The 26,214-nt window shown below is 40.0% G+C and overlaps 1 protein-coding gene across 3 annotated transcripts in view; it reads left to right on the forward strand.

Annotated features, from left to right (window-relative positions):
* LOC126203827 (palmitoyltransferase app-like) overlaps nt 1-26,214 on the forward strand; it is a 395,567-nt gene that overhangs the window by 57,426 nt on the left and 311,927 nt on the right. For all 3 annotated transcript variants that reach the window (XR_007540386.1, XM_049938196.1, XM_049938197.1), the window contains exons 4-5: nt 8,366-8,503; nt 8,604-8,758. Coding sequence is in view for 2 of the 3 variants with exons in the window: in XM_049938196.1 (XP_049794153.1) it covers nt 8,366-8,503; nt 8,604-8,758 (293 nt within the window). In the remaining variant the exon portion in view is untranslated. The remainder of the gene's footprint in view (nt 1-8,365; nt 8,504-8,603; nt 8,759-26,214) is intronic.

The following is a 26,214-nucleotide window of genomic DNA, read 5'->3' on the forward strand; positions in this document are numbered from 1 at the left end:
CTCTCTGGAGTGTATGCTAGGAGTGGTAGCTGAGACATTTGTATGTTCTTAAAAATCCCTTCAAAAGTACATTCTTGAAATGTTAATAACTGTCAATTATAGAACTGATTTATGAAACTTCTGTTGCAGAATATTTAATTCTAGTTTACTGAGAATGCACACAGGCTAAACTATAGAAATAGTAGAGGTAGCACCAAGGGAAAGATATTAACCAAAATACAACTTCTGGGGAAGTTACAAAAGTAGTGAAAGATAAAAATAGGCATCATTAAAAGTGTGCATAAGAAGTGTTGGCAGAAACCTCAGGGAGAGGTTGTGCTGTTGATAAAAAAAAAAACAAAAAAAAAAAAAAAAAAACAGGAAGAGGTAGGGCGAAACTTAAGCAGCCAAGGACCAACAGTTGCACAAGGCGGTTAACAAAATGCAAAAAGACCAATGAGAAAAGTGAATGCAGCTGCCTTGAATGAAAGCTGTGAAAAACTGCAGACAAAAGCAACACACGCCCTTTTTTGGAATAGTGTAGACCACAGACAAGGATTTACTCACATTACACAGTCAAATTACCAAAGTAGGATCTCTGTTCAAAGATGATGGTGAGGTTGAAGAACATTGAAAATATTACTTTGAGAAACTTCTGAATGAAGAAAACCAAAGAATCTTCTCAGAAAAAGTGATGCCAATAGACCATAATATGGGATTGATAATGGGAAGGGTTAACAGTGCTGAAGAGAATCAAAGCTGGAAAGACAGCTTGTCTAGATTAAATCCCCATCAAAGCATAAAATTATTTGGGTGTGGCAGGAATATATTGTGGGGCTTCATGAGGCAGTTCTATAAAGAAAAGGCTTTCATGTGAATAGAGACTTAGTGCAGCCGTGCCCATTTACAAGGAGACAAGGGATATACAACACTGCTCATCATAGAGGAATTAAACTTACTGCATTCACAATGAAAGAATGGGAGAATTTGTGCGGAAAGTGGCCGATACAAAATACCTGCAGGACAGCAATGATTAAAGGAACAACATATGTTGTCTTCTCACTCTGCTAGCTTAACCCTTTTTGTGTAGGTGTGGGGTGGTGGGGACACCCCAAACTTTAAAAACTGCCCGTATTATTAAACTTTCATAATTTTCTAAATCGCCTGTTAGCTTTGTAACATTTATGTGAATAATTAAATTATAAAACATTAAATTCTAGTTACCCTTGTTAATAAATTGAATTGTCTCATACACTGGGGTGTTAGAGACATTCCGCACCAGTCCTAGTGTGACAAAAATCAAAATAATACAGAGCGTCAATTTTTTAAATTTCACAGGCATTTCATTTTCATTGCATTTCATGTTATATTAAGTGAACTCATTGTTATTTATTACAGTTATTGTAATTGCTTTCCAAGAAAAATAAAAGTCTTGGAGTCGGTTTACTTTCTGTCACTATAGGCTAACAACTCAATCAACAATATGTGTACACATGAAGAAAATGAAAGACAATTACAGAGATTACTCGAAGTTGACACAGAAGAAATGTATGACAAATCAGATTCGAAATCATCTGGTGGATATGAAGAACAGCAATATTATGAAAAGGCTAGATTGCTACTCACTATATAGAGGAGACATTTGAGCCACAGACAGGCACAACAGAAAGACTACTATACATTTTATCTTTCGGCCAAAGATCTTCTTCTGAAGTAGAAGGTAAACACGCGTTGAACAGTAGCAAATCTCATGCACTCATGGCTGCTGTCTCTGGCTGTTGTGGCAGCATAGTTGTTGAAACAGATTCTGGGTATCCAAGGTGCAGTTTGATACAATCTTTCAGGAAGGGATAGCACGGCCATTGGAAAGCACATAGGCATCACAGCTGCCATTTGGTGGCAAATAAGCCATTTGACTTGTATCTGTGCTGTAATTATAGATCACTGAATGCTCGGACAGTTCCCAAGTGCCTGGTGTGACACATTGGAGATTTTACGTAATTGTCATCTTTCTGGCATGCAGTTTTTCTTACACTGGTTGTCAAGATCTACAAACAGATCCCATTGAGCACAGAAGCTAGACACAAAATAACTATCACAATATGTTTGGAGATAATGAATTACCCTACATGTTGTATGGGCTGTGCAGTGCTGCACAGACTTTTCAGTGGTTTGTTGGTAAGGTGCTAAGGGGCTTAGATCTCTGTTTCACCTACACTGATGTGTATTAGTAGCATCATCATGTGCAAAATAACACAAATGCTACCTTTGAGAAGTTTTTCATCATGTTAAACTTTGTAATAAGCATAATCTCGCAAAATATGGTATCATAATGTAATTGGATAGATACAAAATCCATTCACCAAGCTTTCCTTCTTATCCCATCTGGAAAGTCCCACCTGATCCGGGATCCTGGTCAACTTTTTGGAACTCCCCATTTCCTAAATCTCAGCGTCCTTTTGCTTCACCCCACTTCCTTCCCTTTAACCCTTCAACCCTTGTGCCAGGAGACGTAGTCACTGGCTATGAACACTTGCAAATTTAAGTATGTTTATATGTGTATGCTCCTGGAGCCGCTTGGTGAGTAGATTTATATGCATCCAATTACATTATATTTTCACAAATTGATTATTTTTGTTGATATACAAATGCTATATCAGCACTACATCTGTCCTGAGAGATTATCTAGTGCCAACAACAGAATGAGAATTGTGCAGTTAAACTTCTATTATCTTTACCTGCCTCACTGCCAAAGTTGAGGAAGTCCCAGTTGCCACCACAGTGCATAATTGCACATCATTTAATGGATTAAAGACATACAGAAGACTTTGGAGAGTGTCAGATGAGTCTTGCACAAGTTGCACTGCTCACACATCCCGTTGGAGACCTTTTCAGATGTTTTAGCATGTTCAGTGAGTGTGATTTTGCAGCTGCACATCAACGGAGCCTGGATATCCTTAGGTTTTCTCATCAAAAAAGCCAACTCAAAAACAGTACTCTAGCCAATCATTTTATACAGAGCTCCTGGATGTCTGTGTATCCATAAAATGTTTTTGGTTTATGGTCAAAGGCTAAGTCTGACCTTATGCACAGGCCATCAACTGCTGATGTTCACATTTTGGCCATTAAAACTAAACCATGTAAATTTTATTGCATAGTTCATGACCAACATTCACAAACCAGTAGTGCCAAATAGTGGTTGCTGATGCACTGTCTTGAGCCTATGCCATACCTGATCCAATAGATTTCAACAGGCTAAAAATGACACAGGACAATAATGCAGAACTGAAGGACTTGCTGCAAGAAATGTCGGAAATTGCAGTGTGTACCACTATCAGGTGTTGTAGCAGTCTGCTGTGATGAAGCCACAGGCTGGCTGCAGCAGTACATACACAGGTAACTACACTGCTGTGTAATCAAGTCCTTGCATAGCATCTGTGCTATGAAGGCACTGGTGACCCAGCATTTTTTATTTTTTATTTATTTATTTATTTATTTTTTCCCCAGAAAGATTGCTGCTCATGGACCGAAATATGTGTGCCCTGCCAGAAGTGCAGAGTGACACATCATGTACAGGCACTGTTTCAAAACTTTGTTACTCCCAACACACAGTCTACACATCTGCATGTGGATCTTGTTGGCCCTACTTGTTTCTCACAACTTTCTCTAATGCCTGACAGTGATTGACAGGTTAACAATGTTGCCGGAAGTAAGGTCATACAGTGGAGTCTTTGGACTACCCCTTTAAATTTGGTTGGGTAGTGAATCAAGGCTGCTTGGAAGGGGCAACATCAGATCAAAGTTGCCAGTGGGACACTGCAGTGTGACACTGCAGTGTGACAGTATGGCTTTCACCTGAAAAATAAAAAATAAAAAAAAAGAACATATCGTACCTTGCAGCTTCTAATGGTATGATAAAAAGCCCCCACTGTCTTAAACTCCTTTGAAGCTGCACCTTTGAACTGCTATCCACAGTTTGTGCATGCTTGTTCAACTACAGTTCATGTGTTGTTGACAGTTGGTGCAGTGAGTTTCTGGCAAGTGTGATACCCATGTATAGTGCAGGAATTTGTCAGGCATATGTGGATCTGTCAACAAGCAGAGGTGCTGCTAGAATTGAGCTGGTTTTCAGATTCCCAGCTCCTCATTGTACAGCAGCAGCTGCAATCATTGCGTACTTGCAGGTGATAGCCACCACACAACATCTTCTTTCAGCAGCTCCTATGGGTCTGTCAGTGGAAGTTTTGTGATTACACTGAGGTGACAAAAGTCATGGGATAGGAGTATGCACACATATAGATGACAGTTGTGTCACATACACAGGGTATAAAAGGGCAATGCATTGGCGGATCTATCATTTGTACTCAAGTTATTCATGTGAAAAGGTTTCTGGTGTGATTATAGCCACGTGATAGGAATTAACAGACTTTGAATACAGAATGGTAGTTGGAGCTAGATGTGTAGACATTTCATTGTGGAAATTGTTAGAGAACTCAGTATTCCAAGAACCACATTGTGAAGAATGTGCCAAGAATACCAAATTTCAGGCATTACCTCTCACTTCGGACAACACAGCGGCAAATGGCCTCCACTTAAAGACTGAGAGTAGCAGTGTTTGCTATAGAGTTGTAAAGACAAGCAACACTTAATGAAATAACCACAGAAATCAAAGAGGGATGTGTGACTAATGTCTCCGTTAGGACAGTGTGGCGAACAAAATTGGCCGTTAATGGGCTATGGCAGCAGACGACCAATGTGAGAGCCTTTGCTAACATTACATTATCACCTGCAGTGCCTCTCGTGGGCTCGTGACTGTATCAGTTGGACCCTAGATGACTGGAAACCTGTGGTCTGGTCAGATAATCCGATTTTAGTTGGTAAGAGCTGATGGCATGTTGGTGTTGCACAGACCCCATGAAGCCATGGATCCAAGTTATCAACAAGGCACTGTGCAAGCTGGTGGTGGCTCTATAATGGTGTGGGCAGTGTTTACATGGAGTGGGCTGGGTCCTCTGGTCCAACCGAACTGGTCATTGACTGGAATTAATTATGTTCAGTTATTTGGAGACCATTTGCAGCCATTCATGGAGTTCTCATGAAATTGTACTGTGCCACCAGGCCATGCACTGCATCACCATGCTGCAATTGTTTACGACTGGCTTGAAGAACGTTCCAAACAATTTGAGGAAATGATTTGGCCACCTGGATTGCCCGACTTGAATACCGTCGGACATTTGTGGAATGTAATCGAGAGGTCAGTTCCTGCACAAAATCTGCAACGGTAACACTTTCGCAGTTGTGGAGACCTATAGAGGCAACATTTCTGCAGGGGACTTCCATTGATGTGTTGAGTCAAAGCCGCATTAAGTTGCTACACTACACTGGGCCGAAGGAGGTCTGACACGATTTTATGAGGTGCGCCATGAATTTTTTCACTTCAGTGTACTTCGCTCACATCCAAGGCAGTTGCACTGTGTTAACAGGGCCGTCATGTGACTATATTTCGGAGCATGTTGAATCTAGGCATGACTGAACCGTAGTGCTGTGCAGTTAGTCGAGAACAGTGAACCTTTGAACGTTAGACTACACTTCTGAACTAGAATATCACAGATATTGTGGCTGCAGCTGGCTGGCCTTACTGCTGTGGCAGGTAATGCCTGACTCGTGAAGTCTGTCATTTTGGTGCTTGGTCTTGTGCTTAGCATGTCTCACGTATCTTATTGTTGCTGGCTTACGTGGAGGCCATATGGCAGTCCGATTTTTGTAGTTTTTTATGTTCGAATACCTACAGTTCAATGCAATTCTCAAAAATTCTCTAGAAAATTGACTTTGAAGGACTCCAAGCTACTTTAATTCACTAAAGAGAGGGCAGTTTTTGATGTGCTGCTCCATTCTGTCAGTAGAATGGTAATCCCTGAGTGTCACTTAGCTCATTATTTGGATATTTTTCTATTCAATTCAAATAATTAAATTGTTAAATATAAAATTAATCAAGTATGTGCTGATTAACACATTAAATTATGAGTTTTTATTCTGTATTGTAGGCAACCACAGCCAAATGTCCATGTTTTTATAAGAAGGCAGAAAACAATGCTCTGGCTGTAGAAAGATGTTTTATTAAAACTACAACCAATTTCACTCCAATTTATGTACATCCTCAGGTGATATAAATTGTGTCTACAACATTATTTTATTCTCTCTTGAAGCCTCTGCCCGGTCACTGACAATTATTGGTAGCCAGTTGTAATCTATTACTGATGTGAAGGATGGGGAGAGGCTTCAGAACAGTGTAAAATAATGTTGTAGACACAATTCATGTCAACTAAGGATGTGCTTAAATTGGTGTGAAACCAGGTGTGGTTGTAATAAAAAGCTTTCTACAGCCCGAGCAGTGGTGTTTTTTTTTTTTTTTTTTTTTTTTTTTTGCCTTCTCATAAAAACTCTTCATTTGTTACAAACTTTGCTTAGCATAAAGCTTGTATTTTGGACCTTCTGTTAGTAGCATTACTTGTTCAAGAATTATTGCAGATGATGTTGTTTTGATGAGATTGTTTTCTGTGAGATTTTGCTCATAATATACAAAAGCATCTCTCATTCATAATCTTGAAAATTTACTGCGTAAGGAATCTTCAACAGCATATCCTTCTACCATCGAAGAAACAAGTAAATTGTTATCATCCATGTTTGACATTAATTCTCTCTCTCTCTCTCTCTCTCTCTCTCTCTCTCTCTCTCTCTCTCTCTTTCTCCTCTCCTCCCCCAAACTCAAGAAAATAATAAGGAAATTTTCTGAGCACACTTGGCTCTGCTTAACATACAAGTTTTTCATCCATGAAAGGAAAATTCTCTTATGTTCATAAAACTATCAAGAGTTTATAGACAATACAACCCTTATGAATTGATTTGGAATTTTTATTTTTAAACAATCTGAATTACTACAAAAAGACAAAATAAAGTCAATGATTTTATCTACGCTATATAAAGCTGGTTATCTGCACAAGACCAGTTTTTGGGTTGGCACTATCTTTTGTTCAAGCACAGATACACATATTCTAGCACTTAGCTTTTGATGCAGCATAAGTAGTTGTCACTATGGCTAGTGGCCTAACACAAGAGGCAGAGGTATCCACCAAGCCTCAGGCTGGTATTACAGCTGTATAAGTTTTTGTGAAAACAAAAACAAAGGGAGACCCACTTAAAACGTTCAGAAAAGTATTTCCGTAGCATAAGTAGAAAAAGAGCTCTCAGCCCTCTCCTGTTCCCTACACCACCTCCTCCTTCTACCCCCTCTATCCCCTCTCTACGCCCTTCCCCTTCTACCCCCTCTCCACCCCCAGCCCCTTCTTCCCTCTCTCCTTCTACACCCTCTCCACCCCCTTCTGCTTCTACCCCCTCTCCACCCCAGTCTCGACTGCCCCGCTGGTCTCTGCCGCCATCACACTCCCTCCCTCCCTCCATCCATCCATCCATCCATCCATCCATCCATCCCCCACCATCCATCCATCCATCCATCCATCCATCCCTCTCTCCCTCTGTCCCTCCCAGGCTTTATTGACTTAAAATAACATTGTAGAAATTCATCGAAAGCATTCTGAATGTCAAGAAAACATGGTATCCATCTGATTGCCTTTCTTCTGAATGTTCTGAATGCAGAAACCGAGGAGTATTTCTCATAATTGTTGCTTCTGAAATAGAAACAATTACTAATAGGGTGAATGATTTCCTTCGGTCACTTATAATAAGACTGTGACAGGAAGAGCATCCAACAGCATACAAAATTAATTCCATTATATGAGTGATCATTAAATCCATTGAAAATAAACCGTTATAATTATGGGTGCCACAATATGGGTAAATAACTAATGAATGCTTTGTCATCAAGGCTTGTTTAAGGAGAAACAGTTGTTACCCTTTGTACACCTGCTTCCAACAGCAACAGAGTAAATGAACACCTCTCTGCTTCAACAACAACAACATCAACAATTACTACTACTACTACTACTACTACTACTTATTACTTGTTAAATAATTATTAGATGTAGACAATCATTTCCCTTCAGTATAGATCTGACTATTGCATCAAGTTATTTGTACGTTGTAAGTGTTCTCATTATGGTAACTCTCAGTACTGCTACTACAGCTTATACTTCTATTATTAACATTACATCGATAGTCTTATGCGTGTATTCTTTCATTGTTTCTCTTAACCAATATCGACTTTCATATTTCGTATTAGTAGATACTGTAAGGATAATCCTGGTCTTGCAGGAGAAATAAATGTGTGACTAAATAAAATATTAAGTTTTACCTTTGCACTACTGAACAGTTTCTATTTGTGTTAGTGGCAATAGTATTGTGGTTGACATTTCTTTGTTTTTATTGCCAGATCGTTTTGACCACCACTGCCCTTGGGTTGGAAACTGTGTCGGCAAAAGAAACTATCGTTACTTCTATATGTTCATCGTATCACTGGCTTTTCTCTGCGTTTTTATATTTGCTTGTGCTATTACACATTTAATATTACGTAAGTAAAATTTGTCAGATATATAGAATCATTTTGAATGTTGTTGATAAGCTTCAGTTTTGAAAACAGTATATTGATGATTTTCTTGCCACTTTTCCAGTTACAAAGGATGACCGTCCATTCCTTGATGCTGTTAAGGACTCTCCAGCCAGTGTTATTGTAAGCCTCGTCTGCTTCTTCAGTGTGTGGAGCGTTATTGGCTTAGCAGGCTTTCACACTTATCTTGCCACGTCAAACCAGACTACAAATGAAGACGTTAGTTGTTTTGTCATTTTTATATTGTAATTATGAAATGGTGTATTTATTTGGACAGAAAAGCCAACTAAATAAGTTGATAGGAAGATCTGCTGGAAAGAAAATAATTTAAGGAACCTAAGGAGTAAAGGCAACAACTCACAAGATAGTAGAGGCTCCTGAATCATTGAAAGGCTCATAAACTACATTGAGAAATTTGCTAGCCTTTGGATGAATCCTTTTTAGAGATACAGAGGACACAAACGTACTCAATCGTGAGACAGCAACAAAGGACAGATGGTGCAAGTGTGTGCACTTTCATTGTTCTGAAACAAAATTTTCCTGAAAGCTAGCGAGGTTCTTAGTCTTCTTTATGTGCCTTCTGGTGATTAAGTGCCTCTACTGTTGTGTAAGTTGTAACTTTTATTCCTTACATTATGAAAAGAAAAAAAAGTGTATGAAACTGAGATGTGCTCTTGCAGACTAGTGGGAAGGAACATGCTTAATAATTAAATGTCTAATTCTTATGCTGTGAAACTTTTGTAGTGAGCACAAATTTCTTTTATAATGCTTAATTGTTTATAGATTACTTGTGAATTAGAAAATACACACCACATGTTGATAACACTGCTGATGTGTGTGTGTAGGAATACACTACAGTCAACTATTACACATTATTGCTATTCATTAGGTCCTGATGCTACACCATATAAGGGGCGATCAAAAAATTTCTGTTTGAGTACATTCCTGCAGCTTATATGAAACACAGTGCAATTCAAATGTGACTGGGTATATAAGCACTAACATGGAGGCAAGGGATTAGTGTGGTATTCATGTCTTTCCAAGTTGGATGCAGTAAATTCAAAATTATAACTATGATGACGTTATTACGAAGTGCATCTGAGGAGGACCAACATGATGATATTCTTTTCTTCGGTTGCCAAAGCACAAACACCGCTAGGCATCCATCAGAGAGTGAAGAATTTGTATGGGGCAGCATGTCTCGAAAACCACCACTGTGCAGTGGTTCACTGTAGAGGGGTGCTGCTGCTTCGTGACAGTGTACGTCCCCATATAGAAAATGTTGTAATTTAGACATTATGCTGACTCAAGTCAGAGACACTCGAGCCCCCATCCTGAAGTCCTCTTTCCCCATGCAATTATCGCACCTACAGTCTTGAAGGGTCAACAATTCCTGTCAGATGGGGACGTGGAGCAGGACTTTTTCGCTCAGCAGGACGTGGTGTTTTTCCAAATTGGTATCTTCAACTTGCTGCGTCAGTGGCATGATTGCCTCAATGCTCACAGCAGGCAATTTTGCCCAGTGGCATGCTGATTCTGGACGATACGCACTTTGTATGGAAACTTATTGATCACCCCTTATATTTATCAAAGAAGGCAGCAGCTAGACACTGTTCTCGTACAACTTGAAACACTAATGTTGTTTAAATGTGTTTTAGAGTGGATAGATCTTTATTGCTCTTTTAATGCCAATTGAAATATTGATGGAATATAAAAAAACATAGGATAAATGGTTGGCAGCATTCAAAGAACTGTGAGTCGCAGAGTGTTCTTTTAAGTTATAGAGAAGTAAAGCAATATTGTATATCATTAGGGGCAGGAAAAATTCCTGTTATTTTACAGCCAAATTGATGTTATTTCTAATCAAATTCAGTGTTATTTTTTGCCAAATTTGATTTATTGCGTCACATTCCATGTGGTTTATTTCCAAATCCGATGTCCCCCCCCCCCTCCATGTTCAGTTTTTTGCCGAATTCGGTGTTTTTGCCGCTTTCCATTGCTTTTTAGATTTTGGTGCTGTTTTAGGCCAAATACAGGGTTGTTTTTGTTAAATTTGGTGGTTTTCCAATTTCAGTGTTGTTTTCTTACCGAATTAGGTGTTTCATGCAAGTTTCAATGTAGGGTTTTGTTTCAAATTTGGTGTATTTTTTGCCAAATTCAGTGGTTTTTTACTGAATTAGGTGGTGTTTTACGAATTCTGTAGTTATTTGAAATTTGGTGTTTTTTTTTAATTTGGTGTTACTTTTTTAATTTTTGTAAAAATTGCTGTTATTTTTTGCAAGATTTGCCGTTACTTTTTGCAAAATTTGCTGTTATTTTTTGCAAAATTTATTTCACAACAGTTACTATCTACATGCAGTTAAAGGCCATTGACCTTCTTCTGTGCGAATGCGCACACTTTGCCCGAACTCTTACGGGAATCGTCACCTTAGTTGGTGCGAGTAGTGAGTGAATGGGCAAATATCCTTTGGGAACATTACGAATGTAGGTTGTGGACAGTTGGGAGTGTGGGTCTCACAGGAAGCATGCAGGGGCTAAGTCGCTGCAGTCGCGCTATCCTCTGTGCTCTCGGTGGCTCAGATGTATACAGCGTCTGCCATGTAAGTAGGAGATCCCAAGCTCGAGTTCTGGTCGGGGCACACATTTTCAGCTGTCCCCATTGAGGTATATCAACAACACCTGTTGTCAGCTGAGGGTTTTGATTAATTATCATTTCTTTCTAGAGAAGCTGCATGGTCATAATTGGTATCTGTTCTTTCAGAACAGTTACTATCTTCATAATGAATATAACCAAGTTTACATTTTAACTCTGTTTACCATCTTCGGTGTGTGGCAGAGTATATCATGTGCAATTATCACTTCACCCTGTCTTCAGTTCTATTTGCAAAAATTGTACAGCAAGAATTTTTTTTCAGTAAGTCTGTGTAAATGTTCAAATTTCTCTGATTTTACCGTTGTGGTAATTTCATGACACATAAGTGAGGAAAAACTATGTAGCTCGACACTCCTTGTTGCGCACTAAGCTAAGTTTTGTATAGGTGAGGGCACTGGACTTACATTTGAAATGGACACATTTCAAATCCCCATCTGAATGTCTTAACCTATATCTTCCCTCATCTTTCTCAAGTTAATCTTGTACTCCATTTAGTGAGCATTTATTTGAAAATATTTCTTTCCTTCGATGAAATCTTCTTGGATTGTCAGTAGAATCATGGTGCCATGTTGTCAAAGTGTTTCACCAAGTCTCTAACTCATTCCCTTAATTGAAATTTGCTGAGAAAGCCTGCATTCCCATATAATTTAATTTCTATCAGCAATTGCAATACAAAATTTTCATACAGTTACCCTTTTGAGGTGTGCATGGCAACCTTCAGATCTGTTTGTGACACGATTTGATGGTCAGATTTGAAGATGATGAATACCGTATTTACTTGAATCTAAGCCGCACTTTTTTTCCGGTTTTTGTAATCCAAAAAACCGCCTGCGGCTTAGAATCGAGTGCAAAGCAAGCGGAAGTTCTGAAAAATGTTGGTAGGTGCCGCCACAACTAACTTCTGCTGTCGAATATATGTAACGCTACACAGTCATGTTTTGTAGGCACAAAGATAAATACTGGTGTCAAAATCTCTGCGTCAGTAAATAAATTTAAAAAAAGGTGGAAGACGAGCTTTTTTTTCTCCGCCCCGAGTTTCAACCACTACATTTTCATACATTATCCAACGAAGTAAATACAAATGCCGTATTGTTCATCTTCGAATGTAGCAGAATTTCAATGTACTACGAAAATCCGACTGGCAAGACTGTTTGGGATGTTTGTCAATATGGCCAACTCTACGTTCTGAATTTTTTCCTACCTGTGAGAAGAGATGGTTGCTAATAGGAACCCGATGAAATGTGAATCACATACAGTATTCTCTTCGCCATAAGAATAATGTGAACATAAACATTTTGCCATGTATTCTTTCGTGTTTGCTGCTATCTCATTTAAATCCTGTCTGCCTAATAAACTATGAAACTAGAGTGAGACAACAGCAAACGCGGAAGAATAATCATATCGTGTCATGTTTATATTCGTATTATTATTATGCCTAATATTGATACAGTCAGAAATGAAGCACGGCAACTGACTAGATTTTTAAATCTAAGATGATTCTAATTTCTGTGCAGAATTTGATGTTCTAAAGAAGCGGCCGCAAAGATTTTCAAACGGAGAAAAATTTTCGCCTAACTCTCGTTCAGAACATGTTCTATCATATGCAGTTTATTATTTGGTTCTTGTTGATCATGATCAAAGAAAGCAGCAGTGTAAGTAACAACAAATAGCAGTCTCTTGCCGTTGTTTCGCTAATGGGATGATTCCTCTTCTTCTTCTTCTTCTTCTTCCCTTTTTTTTTTTTTTTAATTGTAGGCGGCGGTAGCGTGCACAAAAGGAAGCCATGCCGCGAACGGCGACAGGCCGTAAACACACACTATAAGAATGCGACAAACAATGCATGACACAGTACAGTAATGCATTTTCAGCTTAGAGTGACGTTAACACCTATAACAAAGAAAACGGCACTTATCAGATCAAAGCAAAATAAGCAATCGATTCAAACCAGACGAAGCACGTGAAAAAGGAAGGGTACCCGTATAAATACGGACAGAGCGCCTGACGCATAGCAAGGGTTACGTGGTAAAGCTTAACGGCTAAGCTTGCGACTCGAACCAAACTACTGTAGGTGTATCGTCATTCATTCGACCTAAATTGTGTCTCATATTACAATGGACCAACTTTGTTTCGATTTGGAGGTGCAGTCTAAAACTTTTCTCTCTCTTTGAATTTAGAGTCTCAAATTTCAGGTGTGGCTTAGATTCGGGAAATTTTTTTTTCCTTTATTTCGAGTCTCATTATTTAGGTGCGGCTTAGATTCGAGTGCGGCTTAGATTCAAGTAAATACGGTACAGCAGACACTGGTCATTGTAATGAAAGTTTCACTTTGCATCTATTGATGTAAATAAAATTATTTTCAAATAAATCATTTTCAATCTCTGATCTGCATGAATTTTACCCACTGTTCCCAGGACCTCATCAGTGAAATGTCAAACACTAATCTCCCTTTTTGCTTTCTTCCTGCCAGCCTTCTTAGAATTTTGGCAATAAGCTTCCTGGTAATCTACCTCACATCTCTTGTAGCGCTCAGTACTTGATTTGCTTTAGTATCGCCACTACTCGCATGTTGAATAATTGAACCTGTAATGAAAAATATTCTTTTTCTTTGAATCTTCTCTACATACTTTACTCATCCTACCTTGTAAACACTTCCACTAATGAACAGCTTTCAAGGATTGGATTGTGGATGAATTACATTTCCTTAGAGTTAATCCTATGAATTTCGGTCTTACATATGCCTTCTGAGCATCTGGTTATGTCGTTGTTGTAGACTACTTTTGCTTTTCTGGTTCGCGTTGTAAAATCACAATGAGCAAGGACCAATCTCAGATCTCACAAATGGTGCCTTTCCAACTGTAACCACCACATTCTGAGTGGACTGCCATATTTGTAATGAAGAAGACAACCTGTGCAGGTGGGCTTGCACGTGGGCATGGGCGCGAGCATGTGCGCATGCTCGCTCATACCCGAGGAAATGTGCGTGGGTAGTATATTGAGGGTAGACTGAAAAGTTGTTTAGAAACAGTCACTTTTTCCCCTTTTTCAGAAACCACAAATTATTTTCAATCATGATTCCCATTGAATCAGAGTATTTTGTCGATGAAAATTTTCGTTTGTCCCTTTCAACTGAGTACAGTAATTACTTATTCCACGGAAAACTTATTCATTCAATGAAAATTTCTTCCCAATAATGCATGTTTGACTAGAGTTTTGCCCACAGTGCAGCTTCACAACCAGCCTTTAAAGCAATGAGATAGGAGAGCCAACAGTCTGCACCACACAAGTCAACAGTGGATGGTGGATGCAAGTTATCAGCTGTGTAAACAGTTATCTGGCCTTCTGTTAAACTGTTGTAGAGTGGCCATTGTGAGATTCAAATGCCCACCACTGATGAAGAGAGAGACTGACACACCAGAAATTTACCAGATGATGGAGAGTAGTGTTTCTGAAATGTCACTCTCACAGTCTTTTGTGGCAAAAAAAAAAAAACCTGTGAAGATTTTATTGAGGTTAGAAACCAGGAAAAAAATTACTTGGTGGTAAATCTGTGAAATGGAGTGGGTGGAAAACAATTTCAGAACCAAGCTTGTGCGCTTTTACCCTTGAAACGATCAATGCACTTTCGGGCATAATATCTTGATGTTAGAACACCTACTTGTATTTCAACAAATTATGCAGATGGTCAAATAATGTTGTACAATTTGAACCAGTACTGATTTATCCTTTACTTAATAACCAGTGTCAGTGCTATGTTGTGAGTTCCATAAAATGTCATGATTAAATTTCCCATGATCAATATGTCTTTTTGCTTTCCTGGCACACTTTCGCATTCCACACTGCACTGTTTTGACAGCAGCCATGTCTTCTGAGTGTAATGTTGCTCCTATGTTACCTCTGCAGTCTCTTAATAAATTCGGAACTGCTTTGAACTACACTTCAGCTTTTTCCTTCATTGAATATTTTTGGTCTGTAGACAGCTATCTATAGAGAGCTTCCATTGCTCACTTAGCTTTTACATAAGCAGAACTCACATAAAATGCCTACCTTCACAACAATCACGTGACCCGTAAATGTGACAGTAATCTGCCACAATGAAATGAGTTTGTCGTTTTCTTCAGAAGAATCTCAGCCAGTTGTTGGAAATGTATCAGGTGTGTGCTGCACATATGACAGTGTTGAAACTTATTTCACCAGGAATAAATTAACTCCACCGCCTATTTAGAGCCCCAGTGAAGTTCCCTCAACTCATGTTTTCTCTGGACCACATTCCAGTGTTACAAATGAAGCATTTTGTAATGTTATTCCACCATTGACTTGCCATTGATTTAGCCTAACGGCTTTTCTCCCATCCTACAACCCAGTACTGTTTTCCTTTGTTACTACACTGATTATATTGTTAGATGTAGAAATGGAGTCTTTTTCTTTCTGGGACAGTTTGAAGAATGGCAGTTAAGAGTGGTGTAAGACTAAGTAGGAAAAAAGCTTGGATATTGTTATCCAGCTGTACTACAAAAATTGCACGATCTTTGTCTCTTACCAGCAGAAAATTAGTTACAACTTTATTATATATAAAACAAGTGTTTCTAAAAGTCAGATATTACATTTCCCACTTTTGTCTGTACAAGCAGTTGGTATTGAGCTACAGTGGTGAGTTGCTATAGCCAGAGTCCTAGTGGAAGGAAGAGCTTGTATTAGTTGTCAACAGAGATGTTTGCAGGCTGAGTTTAAACAGTGACTGCAGTGTATGGTCTCACAACATGGCAGTAAGATGTCCTCATTGCAGATGATTACAAATGAAGAGGAGGCTGTAACAAGTTCATGGTTCAAATCTTCATCCAGCCATCAGATTTTGATTTTCCATGATTTTCGTAAATTGATTGAGACAAATGCCCCAGGGGACACCAGAAAAGGAAGTGGCCCATTTCCCCTCTGTATCCTTTACCAATCCAAGCCTGTGCTTTGCATCTAGTGACCTCACCGTTGATGGAATGTTAATCCCTTGTCTTTCTCTCTTCTTGTAGCATGTTGAATCTGTGACTCGGTCTTTAGCTCATGTTCAGGTGACTTGCTTAGAGATCGCTGCCTCTGATATGCAGGTGTCCACAGCAAAGCCCCAGACCAGCATACAATTTTAACTTCTCACAAATTTTAATTGCAATTTTTCCTTAAAGTCAATTAATTATAGGCTTGCATGACATCAGAATATGAGTTAACAGTGAGATGGGTTTGAGTTTGGGATCTATTGATCAAATGAAACATTCACTTAGACAGAAAACTGTAGCTCTCTGCAGGGAGCCTGTGCCATGAGATATTAAAGTTGCCATTTTCAAATGATGTCCATATCAGAACATAAGCATCACTATTGGAAAGTCGAGTTTTTGGTTTTGAGTGTAATATTTGAACCTCTAATATTATAGAGCAGTACTGATGGGCTTCACTGCACATTGTCAGATGATTTGTGATGTGTAGAATCAGAACTGCATCATAACCAAGATGAAAGTGATAGTGACAGCTGTAGTTTAATTGCTTAAAATACCTACTGGAATTTTTATTTCTTCCTGTTCTTCTTTTTCTGCTGCTGCTGCTGCTGCTGCTACTACTACTACTACTACTACTACTACTACACTTAAAGTGTTTGGATCCGCATCTTGTGTATACCAATCTTTTTCTTAGTCTTCATTGACAGTTTATCTCTTTAGGTTTGTCTACGTCTGATTTTGAGGGGTAATCCTGTGCTAATAATACTTGCAAGTGTTCATTCCAATTTGTTTTCTTTTCATGGATTTTTTTTTTTTTTATTTTCCATATTTTATTTCAGGTCATTCCCAACATCCTTATTCTTAATTCTGTCTAATTATTAAATTTTATTGTTAGCGCAGTTACATATTGTTGTTTATATAAGAATTGGGTTAGTTTCTTATAAGTATCTCGTACCATATTCATATTTAATGTCACATTTTAGATGTTTAAAATATTTAACTTTTTTTTTTAATATTTCATTATCAACAAAAATTTTTGGTCTTTATGGGTCTTTTTCTTTAAAAACAATTTTTTTCATTTTCCTTACATTGCATAGTCTGCCCAACAAATAATTTCCATTTTGTTTATCATATTCTTTTTTGACCAAAATGTGACATTGTTTGCATGCAAGAGACATGATAAAATAGTGTGCCAGTCTATTGGAATACCTACATAATACTGGGCTATCCATTCTTGTTCCTCAAGGCAAGAAAGTTAGTATGTACAATGACATGCAAAAAAGATTGCCTGGCCTGAATAATTTATAGTACAAGAACAGAGCATTGCACATGCCCAAGTTCAGAAGTCCAGTGTTCATAACTCTGGCAGTCTGTACAGCTTCAGCTTGGTGTTTACATTATCAAATAGAAGCAATATGATAGTTAGGATACAGTATATGTCAAGATTCATTGAAATTTAACTCATCGTATCATTTCTTTTGAAAATCATTATTAGATCACGTAGAAATGGTTGAAATATAGGGACTCCACAGTGCTAGAATTACTGCAATGGTGAGTGTTTCACATCTGTTTCAATGGCTGAGTGCATGGGTTGCCGGTTTATGAACGAATGTAAGGGACATGCATTCGAATCTAATAGGAGTCAATTGTCTCTCTTTTTAAAGACCTGTGCAGTTAATGCTTTAAACCTTAATTTGTAAAAGATTCCATTTTGTAATGGTCTAACATATAAACAAATAGACAAATGGTCATAGTAAAAATACTAAAAATGGATATATTTATTTGTAATTACTTCGACCACAACCTGGCATGACTACTGTTATCACCTTAGGGAAATGTATCAACTGATTGGCATATCTTTGTAAGTCCTTATATCCGGTTTACACGAGCAAGTGGATGTGCCTTCCAATATGTGTTGTTTCCAGTTTAGTGTCAGATCAAATCTCACTGCAACCTTTTTTTATCCTGTCGCAGATGTTTCGTTATGTATTTACTTTTTGTTGTTAAATTATATTTTCTTTTTTATTACAGGATGTATATGCTCCGGGACAACCGGGAAAAACCCGGGAAATTTTTCATCTGGGAGAAAACTGGGAAAAAACCGGGAATTTTTAACAATTGGGGAATTTTCGTTGTTTTAGTGTTCAGTTAAATTTTTGTAGTTTTGACTGGTAAGAAGTAATACTCTAACAAAGAATTTTACTTTAGCCCATTACTGCAATATAATACTGCAGCAATTAAAATATAAATGAGGGGGGAAAAAACTTAAGTTGCAAAGGAAATGTGCCATTTACAACAACAAAACACAGCGCACACACAAGCGCCTGCCAACAGCAAAATGTGTCAAAGGCTTTAAGATGAAGACTGCAATACAACAAACTGCTTCCAATGGCTGTGATGTCACAGCAGTTGACATTAGGTTCTTTTGAGAAGTTGACAGCAGGCTTATGCGTATGCACAGTTGCAGTTGAGATGCGTATGAGCAGTACCTTCTTATGCTTCTGGCTACTATAAGTGCAGCTGTTAGCTGTATCCAAGGTAACTAGACACAAGCTGTATCAGCAGTAGAAACAAGCAGCCAGATGATACCCGGAAACATTTCTCTGGTACACTCAAGCTGCCAGATTCGTGAATGCGCAGAGCATTCGGAGTTGTAGTGGCATGAGGGGTAGTCTCCGTGTGAACCGTGTTTATGTTTATTGATATTACTGTTTCGTCTTGGTTTACAGCTCTCTAGAACAAAACGGATTTCTGTGACCGGGAGCTATGTAGCAAATTAAAATATTACATAATTATGGAAGGCTAAAACATGTAATTAGTCTCAGTTTTCTGCTTTTGCGAAGTTTGGCATTATGCCATAGAACTAAACTTGAGATAATACAGTACTGGTACTTCAAGAAAATTTGCATTCCGAAAACCACAGCTTGGGACCTACTTCTTTGTGAATATGGACATACGAATATGCTCTATAAGTTGAATTATGGATTTTAATATGATTTATGAAATTCAGATTTCTAATGGGTCGCCGAAAAATATTGCAATTGGTTGTTTGAAAAGCATTACTTTCAAAGTACATTTAATTTTACACAATATTAGTTATGTTCATGTGCGAATGTGCTTTGAATTTCTTAAATCACAGAGTGTTCGATTTTCATTTAAAGCTTAACACTTTGAGGGCCAGCCACTTAGAAGAATTTAAACTCAGAAACCAGACACTTAGGGCATTACTTAAAATTTTGCTGACTCATTTGCGAAAGCAAAGAGAGCTTCACTGCAATTTTAAACACAGCCAAAACCTCTCAGACAAACAGAAGCTAAACGATGTCAAAGTTAGCATAAGGAGGGCTATGCGTGAAGCGTTCAGTGAATTCGAAAGGAAAATTCTATGTACTGACTTGACAGAAAATTCTAGGAAGTTCTGGTCTTATGTTAAGTCAGTAAGTGGATTGAAACAGCATATCCAGACACTCTGGGATGATGATGGCATTGAAACAGAGGGTGACACGCGTAAAGCTGAAATACTAAACACCTTTTTCCAAAGCTGTTTCACAGAGGAAGACTGCACTGCAGTTCCTTCTCTAAATCCTTGCATGAATGAAAAAATGGCTGACATCGAAATAAGTGTCCAAGGAATAGAAAAGCAACTGAATCACTCAACAGAGGAAAGTCTACTGGACCTGATGGGATACCAGTTCGATTCTACACAGAGTACGCGCAAGAACTTGCCCCCCTTCTAAGAGCCGTGTACCGCAAATCTCTAGAGGAATGGAAGATTCCAAATGATTGGAAAAGAGCACAAGTAGTCCCAGTCTTCAAGAAGGGTCGTCGAGCAGATGCGCATAATTATAGACCTACATCTCTGACGTCGATCTGTTGTAGAATTTTAGAACATGTTTTTTGCTCGAGTATCATGTCGCTTTTGGAAACCCAGAATCTACTATGTAGGAATCAACATGGATTCCGGAAACAGCGATCGTGTGAGACCCAACTCGCTTTATTTGTTCATGAGACCCAGAAAATATTAGATACAGGCTCCCAGGTAGATGCTATTTTCCTTGACTTCCAGAAGGCGTTCGATACAGTTCCGCACTGTCGCCTGATAAACAAAGTAAGAGCCTATGGAATATCAGACCAGCTGTGTGGCTGGATTGAAGAGTTTTTAGCAAACAGAACACATCATGTTGTTCTCAATGGAGAGAAGTCTACAGACGTTAAAGTAACCTCAGCGTGCCACAGGGGAGTGTTATGGGACCATTGCTTTTCACAATATATATAAATGACCTAGTAGATAGTGTCGGAAGTTCCATGTGGCTTTTTGTGGATGATGCTGTAGTATACAGAGAAGTTGCAGCATTAGAAAATTGTAGCAAAATGCAGGAAGATTTGCAGCGGATAGGCACTTGGTGCAGGGAGTGGCAACTGACCATTAACATGGACAAATGTAATGTATTGTGAATACATAGAAAGAAGGATCCTTTATTGTATGATTATATGATAGCGGAACAAACACTGGTAGCAGTTACTTCTGTAAAATATCTGGGAGTATGTGTGCGGAACGATTTGAAGTGGAATGATCATATAAAATTAATTGTTGGTAAGGCGGGTACCAGGTTGAGATTCATTGGGAGAGTCCTTAGAAAATGCAGTCCATCAATAAAGGAGGTGGCTTACAAAACACTCGTTCGACCTATACTTGAGTATTGCTCATCAGTGTGGGATACGTACCAGGTCGGGTTGACAGAGGAGATAGAGAAGATCCAAAGAAGAGTGGTGCCTTTCGTCACAGGGTTATTTCGTAAGCGTGATAGCGTTACTGAGATGTTTAGCAAACTCAAGTGGCAGACTCTGCAAGAGAGGCGCACTGCATCGCGGTGTAGCTTGCTGTCCAGGTTTCGAGAGGGTGCGTTTCTGGATGAGGTATCGAATATATTGCTTCCCCCTGCTTATACCTCCCGAGGAGATCACGAATGTAAAATTAGAGAGATTTGAGCATGCACGGAGGCTTTCCGGCAGTCGTTCTTCCCGCGAACCATACGCGACTGGAACTGGAAAGGGAGGTAATGACAGTGGCACGTAAGGTGCCCTCCGCTACACACCGTTGGGTGGCTTGTGGAGTATAAATGTAGATGTAGATGTATGATAACTCTAAGTGTAACACCTGCAAAAAAGACAAATATTATATGTGAAACATCAGCTTTTCTTGTAGCTACTCTATGTACATTAATTTAAATCATTAACTTTTCCTATCTGTGTTCGCATTACTTAACAGTGACATCGCTACAGGCTAATTACATCATGTGTCCTGTGCTCTGAATCACTACTTTTATATGCAACACATCTTCTGAAAGACGAAAACCAAGTTTTGGATTCTGTTTTTCACTGTTTGGTTTGCGTGTTAAGGTCTTAAGCAGATTTGCTAACACAGTTAACTATGGCACCTGGAAAACAGCAGGTGTAGTTTATGATTTAGCCAGCACAATTGCTATTTCTCTTCAGTTAGATGAGGCTGTAAACAGCTTCAGTCTAATATTTCTACTTATCCTTCACTGTACAAAAAGCCACTTCATCAATATTGGCCGAAATTTTTAAAAAAACAAGACAAAACCTGACAGTCCGAGCACGTTTCAATACCAGCTGCGTTTACATGGCAGCGAAAATAGATTGTGGAACTGGAAAACAGGCAAACAGAAGCGGATTTCCATAATCAATTTTGAAGTGATTACCTGACCACCCAGGAGCAGTATTGGGAGATCGATTTACAAAATCAGGTGTGGTTATCACATATGGTTGGTCGGTAATAACACACACTTAGAATCGTATATACATTTATTAAACACCAAGACATAAAAAACAAAATAGCAGAACACAAGTTGCGTGCCGAGAGAAAGCATAGAACAAAAGCAGTTCAAAGAAATAATACTCAAAGATAGGGTGCTCTGTGCCAGAGATGCTACAGAGCCCCCCCCCCCCCCCATCCCCCTGGTAGTGCGCAGCACGACGGATGGAACTTCATCACTCGAATTCATAATCTTCGTTCCAGCGCGGCGGTTGTAGGCGGCGGCCATCGCGAGAAGTGTGCGCTTCAGAAACTACACTGCAAGAGTCAAGGCAGGTCGGGAGCATCCAGTGGCAGGGCAGCAGCATCGGGAGGCAGGTTGGTGAGTGACCACACCAGTTTCATGTTATTAACAGACACAATCTGTAGTCACCCATGAAGGTGGATTACATACGTGTTCGTACCCCGATGTAACACGCGTGAGGGCCTGAATAAGGTACCTGCAAGGTTGCTTGCACAGTGTCATTGGGCAACATCACAAATTCACACGAAGCAAGGTCCTTACGGACGAACACAGGTGGGGTGGTGTGAGGGCGTGGAAGGGGGGGTGCGGAGGCATGCAATGCGCGCACGAACCCATTCAACCAGAGCAGGAAGATCCACGGTTTTGGCTGACGGTGAATCCTCCACGAATTTTGCGGAAAGGGGGAGGGGTTCACCGTATAGAATCTCGGCAAGCGATACGCGCTAGTCTTCTTTATAGACAGAGCAAATGCCTAGCGGGACCTAATGGAGTACCCCGGACCATAAGCCAACGTGGCACATAAGCGCGGCCTTGGGAGTGCGGTGCCACTGTTCGACTAGGCCGTTCGCCTGCAGGTGGTAAGCTGTGGTGTGGAATTTGGCAACATCGCAGAGTTCCCACAGTCGTGCAAAGAGGATGGACTCGAACTGTCATTCCTGATCAGTCATGAGAGGGACAGCCGAAATGAGCAACCCATGCCGAGACGAAAGAACGAGTGATGGTCTCAGCCGTGACTGCCTCGACCCAGTGGGTCGCGATCGATGATCGATTAGATTTATCTGTAATCCTTGGTAGGGGGCCAACAACATCGATGTGAATGTGCCAAAGACACCCCTTTGTAATGTAAAATTTGCCCAACAGAGGTTGAGTGTGCCTGCCGACCTTGCTATGCAAGTGCAGGTTCAAATGCGGCAGTTGTGCTTCACGCCAGGCCAGACAAAGCACTCAGTAACCAGCCACATCGTTGCTCGCGTTCCAGGTTGGGCCAGGCCGTGCAAAGCAGTAAAGACTTCGTGACGAAGGGAGATAAGAACCAGGGGGCGGGGAGTGCCAGTAGAGGTGTCGCAAAGTACAGTGATCGTTGATCCGTGTAGGATATGGAGTTGTACAGAAAGCAATGACTCATTGTCTGATATTATTCGCTGTATATCATTGTCTTCAGCCTGAAGTCGGGCGAGCTCTTCCAGATTCAGTGGTGCGGCTAGCACGCAGATGCGGAAAAGATAGTCTCCCACAACAGTCTCTGCACCACGGATATAGCACGCTGCAGAAAAGTGCTGACGGACTTAGTCCATAAGGCGGAAACCCCTTGGTGGAAGGTCCTTTGGCGGGTTACGAATAGCATCCACGAGTGGCTTGTGATCTGTGTAGATCGTGAAAGGTCGCCCCTCGAGGTCACTACGGAAATGTTTAATTGCCTTATACACAGTGAGGAGCTCACCATCGAAAACCGACCACTTACACTGGGTCTTAGTTTCTTGGAAAAGAAGTGGAGTGGTTGCATTTAATTCACAGTGTGCTGTTGTAAAATAGCATCCACAGCTGAGTCAGTCGCATTAGTCGTGATAGAAACTTGGGCTTCTGGGTCAGGGTGGGCAAGTGTAACGGATTTGGCAAGGGCAGTTTTAAGGTTACCAAAGGTGTCGAGCATGGGTTTGGTCCAGTCCAGCTTCTGTTTCCCTGCGGTGTTTTTGCTGGAGAGGGTGTCAGTGAGGACCATTTGGACAGAGGCAGCTTGAGGAATATGGCGGCAGTAAAAGTTTGCCATACCCAGAAAACGACAGAGCAGAGCATAATCCTCAAGAAGAGGAAGATCAAGTATGGTTTCGACACAAGAACTCATTGGTCGGAGGCCATCGGCAGAGACATTATGGCCTAGGAAGGTAACTAATGTGGAACAGAGTTGAGATTTATTATGATTCATCACTATGCCATTGGCAGCAAGGGCTGAACAGACTGCATCGAGATGAACGTTATGCCCCTCAGTAGAGGAGGAAAAGATCAGTACATCATCTAAGTAAGCGTAAGCAAATGGCAGAGGTAGCAAAATGGAATCAATGAACTGCTGCCAAGTCTGCGCAGCATTTTTCAATCCGTAAGGCATGTAACAATATTCAAATAGGCCGAAGGGTGTGATGATGGCCATCTTCGGAATATGCGGTGGATGCATAGGGATTTGATGGTACGCCTTGGAACAATCTAAAAAAGAGAGAAACTTAGAACCATGTAGTAATTGCTTGAAATCCTCGATATGAGGAATTGGGTAGTTATCGATAATGGTGCGAGCATTAATGGACCTGTAGTCCCTGCACATGCGTAAGGTGCTGTCCTTTTTAGGAACAAGGTGAATAGGTGAAGACCAGTTGCTATTGGAAGGGTGAAGCATGCCTGAAGCCAACAAATCCTGAACAATTTCCTTGGCGTGCAAAAGTTTGGAAGCATTAAGGCGTCTGGCCCTGTAACGTACAGGTGGGCCATCTGTGGTGCAAATCTTATGACAACTGCCATTACTCGCAAAGGGAAGTTCTCAAGAGGGGTCAGGAAGGGATCCGCAGGCAAGTTGGTTCACTGACCTAGCTGAACCGGGGCGGCGTAGGCAGTGCGTGAGTGGGGGGGTTCGACACTAGGCATATAAGAATTTGCTACCCTGTGCGTAGAAATGTTCAAATCAAAGTTCTGGAACTTCATCTGCACGTCGAACCAACCCGAAGGTACCTTGGTAGATGAGAGGTAAACCACAATGTCTGGATGATCATCCACAATGTTGTTAGGCGGCGTGCTCTGTCCATGTTGTGGCCGTTGTTGTGCTGCCACACTAGATGGTGGCCATGTTGAGCCTGTTAAGGTTAGATGGCCGCTGGCATAGTGGGGGTAAATAATTGTTCACTGTGAACCAAACGTGCATTAGGTTCACTTGACCACTCATGGTCACAAGCGCAATTAATAGGGTGCATGGCACTAGCACAGAAAGACACTGATAGATCCATTGTGGCGAGAACAATGTGGGCTGGCACCTGAAGTTCGTTAATGACAAAAACAAGCACAAAATAACTTGCAATCACACGACGAAGATGTTGGGGTCACCACTGTGGTTATCACATATGGTTAGTCAGTAATAACACACACGAAGTATCATGTATACGTTTATTAAACACTGAGACAGAAAGAACAAACATGGCAGAACACACGTTGCATGCCGAGAGAAGACATAGAACAAAAGTAGTTCAAAGAAATAAGAGTCAAAGATAGGGCGCTGTGTGCCAGAGATGGCACACAGGTTTTGGGAGCCCCATGTCAACGCGATGAATATCTGCTATTATTGGCTAACAAGATCACATGGCATGAGGTATGATTGGCTCACAAAAGCACATGGCGATCTCAATTTCAATGCTTCGGAAACTACCCTTCTGTGTTTGGTTGAAATCGATTATATACTTTCATAATACGGAAATATGCAGCTTACATGTTACTGCAAATCGAATATCTTTCCAAAACGCATTTTTTGCTGAGTTTGTTTCCTAAACTGGCGGGAAGTTCTACACTGATGTATGAAACCTTAACCATTCAATGGATTGATAAGTTTTACGATCCCGAGGGAAAGTATACTGTCACTTAACACAGAGAAAGCATATTTTCACGTGGAAGGAAGTTTATTTTTTAACTGGGAAAAAGCCGTGAATTTTTTTCCTTGTCCACGTATACACCCTGTATTACTTTTTTCAATATTCTCTTCATTAAATAACTAATTATGGTTTTCAACAAAGAAAATAATCAGTTATTGATAAGATAATATAAGCGGATGGACAAAAAATCTATTCACCAAGCAGCGGCAAGTGAACACACACATAAAAAGAATTTAACTTTTACAAGCTTTCGGAGCTTATATATAATATAATAGCAAGTAGATTTGTATTTTGAAATTAATATTGTTGGCCTTATAACTATGTAGGCCTTTTACAGAAA

The sequence above is a fragment of the Schistocerca nitens genome, chromosome 9 (assembly GCF_023898315.1).
Source record: "Schistocerca nitens isolate TAMUIC-IGC-003100 chromosome 9, iqSchNite1.1, whole genome shotgun sequence".
NCBI lineage: Eukaryota > Metazoa > Arthropoda > Insecta > Orthoptera > Acrididae > Schistocerca > Schistocerca nitens.